Source organism: Sphaeroforma arctica (assembly GCF_001186125.1).
Source record: "Sphaeroforma arctica JP610 unplaced genomic scaffold supercont1.260, whole genome shotgun sequence".
NCBI lineage: Eukaryota > Ichthyosporea > Ichthyophonida > Sphaeroforma > Sphaeroforma arctica.
The window spans coordinates 95,124-99,795 of NW_014040298.1; the positions used below are offsets into that span (position 1 = coordinate 95,124).

At 42.5% G+C, this 4,672-nt stretch overlaps 2 protein-coding genes across 2 annotated transcripts; one reads left to right on the forward strand and one right to left on the reverse strand.

Moving 5' to 3' along the window:
- Positions 1 to 466: 466 nt before the first annotated feature.
- On the reverse strand, positions 467 to 3,267 carry SARC_04556 (hypothetical protein; the record flags this gene model as incomplete). The annotated part of the gene is made up of 4 exons (XM_014301616.1): positions 467 to 930; positions 1,251 to 1,379; positions 1,592 to 1,825; positions 2,313 to 3,267. 4 exons carry the CDS (start codon positions 3,265 to 3,267, stop codon positions 467 to 469), a joined length of 1,782 nt encoding a protein of 593 aa, XP_014157091.1.
- A 950-nt stretch (positions 3,268 to 4,217) lies between these two features.
- On the forward strand, positions 4,218 to 4,532 carry SARC_04557 (hypothetical protein; the record flags this gene model as incomplete). Its single annotated transcript, XM_014301617.1, has 1 exon — positions 4,218 to 4,532. A coding segment is annotated over one exon (315 nt), but the record flags the coding sequence as incomplete, so codon positions are not given.
- Positions 4,533 to 4,672: the final 140 nt, after the last annotated feature.

The window sequence follows — 4,672 nt, forward strand, 5'->3', positions numbered from 1 at the left end:
ATAATATAGTTAAATAGAATATATATATATATATATATATATAAATATATATATATATATATGTATGAATAACTTCATTTACTGAGATGTCGCAAGGACATGTGAACTTTAAATAATAGAAACTAGTTGAAGTTTGACATTTATTTTTGTCCCAGCAATGAGAAGTCACACGAACCCCTGCGCTTTTACACAAGGGTCCATAAAGATGTTGGTGTATGTGTATTACAAATATATACGTACGTCCAAGTAGTAATATTCAATCTAGATCAAGGGCTACAACCATTATGCGTAAGGCAGTTTGCATTGCAAAAAGAAAAAACTCGGCAATCTACTATCCTGGAGAGAGAGGTCTCAAAAAGCGAACAAAACATTTCACACCTTTGACGCATACAAAAAAGTGATTACGCCAACGCCAATCACGTATTTGTCGTGCCGTAGATCAATCGTATATTTGCAACACCCAACATCACAACTGCATTTGAACGAGCCTACCTTCTTTCTTGCTAACGCTGTTCTTCGCGCTGCCAGCACTGATAGCACTCGCTCTTCTTTTCTTCGATACAGTGGCCGTACTTGGTTTCTCCTGATTTTCACTTGGGATCCCTGCGGGCGTTTGCTCCAGGCTGGAGCCCTCAGTCGACTCCCTTGTTACTGACCTTTCAGCTGTGGGTTTAAGCTTCCCTGCATTTGCCGGTGTGGCCGATGTACTGACACTCTCACTCTGAACAGCCACAACGCCCTCCCTCTCGCTTGCTTTCCGCTTCCTGCTCTCTCTCTCTTGTGTATCTGCTATATCTGTCTTGTCCGCGTGTATATCTATGTTCTGCGTCTGTGAGTGTGTTTCCTCGGGTGTGCTCGCGATAGGGTCGGTATCATCCGATGTGGAGATGGCTTTGGTTCCCGTTCTGGTCTTTGCCGAGTCAGTGGTTTCTGCACATTTGGTCGCTGACGAGATAACAATAAAATGGGTGAATATCAGATTACAAGAAACAATCGCCATAACGGTCTAGATTTGTTAGGTGTTCCCGAAATTCCTGCGCGCAGTCTAACCATCATACAATACTATACAGTATCAGTAGAAAGAAGTTCGGTGAAACCCATTTGTGGCCTGTCGCCATTCAACTTGTACGTACGAAATTGCTCACACAGGGTTGGCATGCACAGAATGCATTCTACGTGCACTATAACGGACATTTTTGACTATGCAGACATCTGAATCTACACACATCAAACATTGAAAACTGAGATACCAGTTGTTTGGCTTGTGGTAGAGGTCTTGTCGGCGTTGCTAGGTGTATGTGCCACTTTCTCCTTCTCCTGAGCGCTAGTTGTTTTCTGTGGCGATTTTTCTTTGTTCTCCGGCACAGATGCACCAGCACCTGCGGCGACAGATCAAACAAGTAGGCAGGTAAGATTCATATTCTGTATAAGCTGATTCCATCGGGATGCAAGCCTATGTATATAGCAGCCTCCACGCTTTTGTATGCCACCAATGCCAGGTCAGGCAGCACATTCCCATAGTGCACAAAAGAAATATAGAACGCACACACTTAATATCAAAACTATTTATCAAACTATGCACCCGGCTTACCGTCAGTCGGTGCTGTTGTACCAATCTCCACCGTTGTCGGCTTTAACCTCTTGCTGTCCGATGGCTGCTCACCCATGACATCAACCACTTGGGTGCTTTCACCTGTTAGATCAAGTACTGTCTTGCTGGGTGTGGTTGTGTGATCGGAGTGAGGTCGCTTAAGCCCCGCGCTGAATGGCGTGGCCTTCGGATCATGCTCCTTGCTCGAAGATACTAAGAAGGGGCTCAGGTCTTCTGTGTATGTGTATTTATTCACGATGAGTTGTTCGATATCGAGTATAGTACTTATCCCAGGTATAAATTGATTGTCAAGTTCACATGTGTGTGTTTAGCTGAATGCATGATCGTGTTGGAGCAGAACTGCATACACAGCTGCTCTCCAAGGCAGCTGTTAGTTACGTGTAGTCATATACAACTGAAAACTGCATAATCATTACCCAGTGCGTCATCGCGTGTAACTTTTCACTAATATGATACAAGTCGGTCTAGGAATACACAACTATGCAGATTTAGCGCATGAACGTAGCCTCAGACTAGAAGTGGGAATAAAGACCTAGTATACTAAAGAGTCTGCGAATCAACCTTAAGGCCAGCACTCAACAGACATAACTACACTCATTCTTGTATGCATGATATGAATTAGTCTTTCAACAAATCGTTAACTTTCAGGATTCGACCTGTTAGAACTTCAATTCATTCTCAGATAAATACAAGCACTTACTTGGCTTTTGCGCCACGACCTTCTTCGCAGTTGAGAATGGTGTGATCTTTTTGGCTTTCGCTACAGATGGCTGTGTCTTCACCTTGGCCGCCGCCTTTCCCTTCTTATTCTTAGCCGCCTCGGCTGGCACTTTCGTCACCCCACTTTTTGTATCAGCCCCTTTTCGTGACCCTACTGTCCCCCTTTTAGGCCTCACACCTGCATTGTCACCAGCTGACGCTCGTGTGTGCATTTTGTTCAAAGATGCTGTAGGTACAGACGCCTGTGCGGCCGATCTAGACACACGTGTGCTCGTCCTCACCTCTGGTTTGGCATTGGGGTTCGTTGTGGTCGCCGGCACCCTGACACTCGCACCTATACCTTCAGTACAAATATCCTCCCCCGGCTGTGGTGTACTTGTGTCCACGTCCTTCGAATCACTCGCAACTTTAATACCACTCTTATACACCGATGTACTCTGTACATGCTCACTTTCTTTCAATTTCTCCCCCTTCTTCTCGCTATTGCTACTGCCAGTCTCTGGTGCCTCTGCTTTATCGGTCTTCGTATTAATTGCCGTGGTTTTCGTCTGGATTGCCTTACGTGCGTATTCGGCTTCACCTTTTATGTCCCTCTCCAAGAGCGCTCTCACAGGCGTAGCATCTACAACAACCACATCACCATCTTCGCACATAGTTGCGATATTATCAACACGGGCCACCTGTGGTGTGCTATCCACCACGTCCGATTGACTACCCTTGTCGCGATCAAGACCACTTTGCAAGACACCAGCGGCCGCGTCTGCCAACTGAGTATGGTTGGGTTTTATTGTGCTGTCTACCAGTGTGTTTGATTGTAAGTTCTCAGACAAGTAAACTTCTTTGAGAATACGTGATGAGGGTAAAATGTCATCATTTGACACATTCGATGTACTCTGCACTGGAGTGCGTGCAACGATTGAGACTGTATTCTCCATTACTATAATATAATGGCTACAAACGATACAGACTTGCTTGTAAATATAAGATTACCCCATTGGTATCGGTACATGTATCTGTGTATACAAGGCCTCTCTGTACACTCCGAATGTATGTTGCGTGTCTAGTACGGTATATACGAGTGAGCTTATATCATTACACACGTCTAGTCGCTTGCTATCTATCGTAGGCTGTAGCTGGAGAGCTAAAAACATTTTAGTTTTATTACAATATGAGTTGTTGGATATGTATAGAAAAAAAAAAAAAAAAGAAGATAGTAAAATACAATAGAAAGCGCGCGCGTAAATTCTGGAGAGCCAATCATAAATATTGGCGGGATTTTGAATGCTCTTTTGTAGTTTTCGTTTTTGTCACTGTGTTTTCTACCAAAAAACGTTTGTACCGAACATGCGAGTATTTATTAGTGTCTATTTATGTATTTCGTGTTTTTAAAAAATAAAAGAAAGTAAAAAAAACCAAAGTATTTATGTAAATATATTTACATAGATGTCATTTTATAGTGTCAAGTTGTCAACTCAAGAGAACCGTAATAAGAAAGGTAAAAAAATAGAAATAAATACGTAGTATTTTTTAATAAATACATACAGACATAGCCTCCTAAAAAATTACAAGGAGGCTAAATATGATTCAGTTAAAAAATTAAATAGCTACCTCTTTTTAGGGGGAAATATACGTAGCCTCCTTTTTATCTTTTATTAGGTATGTATATAACTATATATAAATACAGAGAGAGCATGCAATACATGTATAAATACAGAGAGAGCATGCAATACATGTATAAATACAGAGAGAGCATGCAATACATGTTTCATTCTAAATAGTCACTGATTAGGGACTAGCTAAGAAGAACAAGGATTATCTTTTCCCTCTATCCAATTTATTTAGTCTGTGAACCTATTGGGCTCGTGTGTGATACTACACAAGCAATATGATGGCCACGCAATTCGTTGGGCGCACTCTACGAACGTCTACCGCCCTTCGCAATACATCCCGAGGTTTATGGGGTGGTGTGCAGATGGCACCGCCGGATCCCATATTAGGCATTACTGAAGCATTCAAATTGGACTCTAATTCAGACAAGGTTAACTTGGGTGTTGGGGCATATAGAGACGAGGCAGGCCAACCATTCGTGCTCAAGTGTGTTCAGGTCGCTGAGAGGAGGATATTGAGTACCAACCATGAGTACGCACCGATTGGTGGAGAGTCTGCTTTTCAGGTTGTGAAACAGTTGAGTCTGTCCTCGGTAGTATATGAATGTATATTATATATGACCAACTACAACGATAATTGCATACATTGTACGCCCTTTCATGTAGAGCGGGATACATGGATTTTAAGTGAATCTGTTTCAGTTTGTGTAAATTAGTACATGTTCGTCCACCT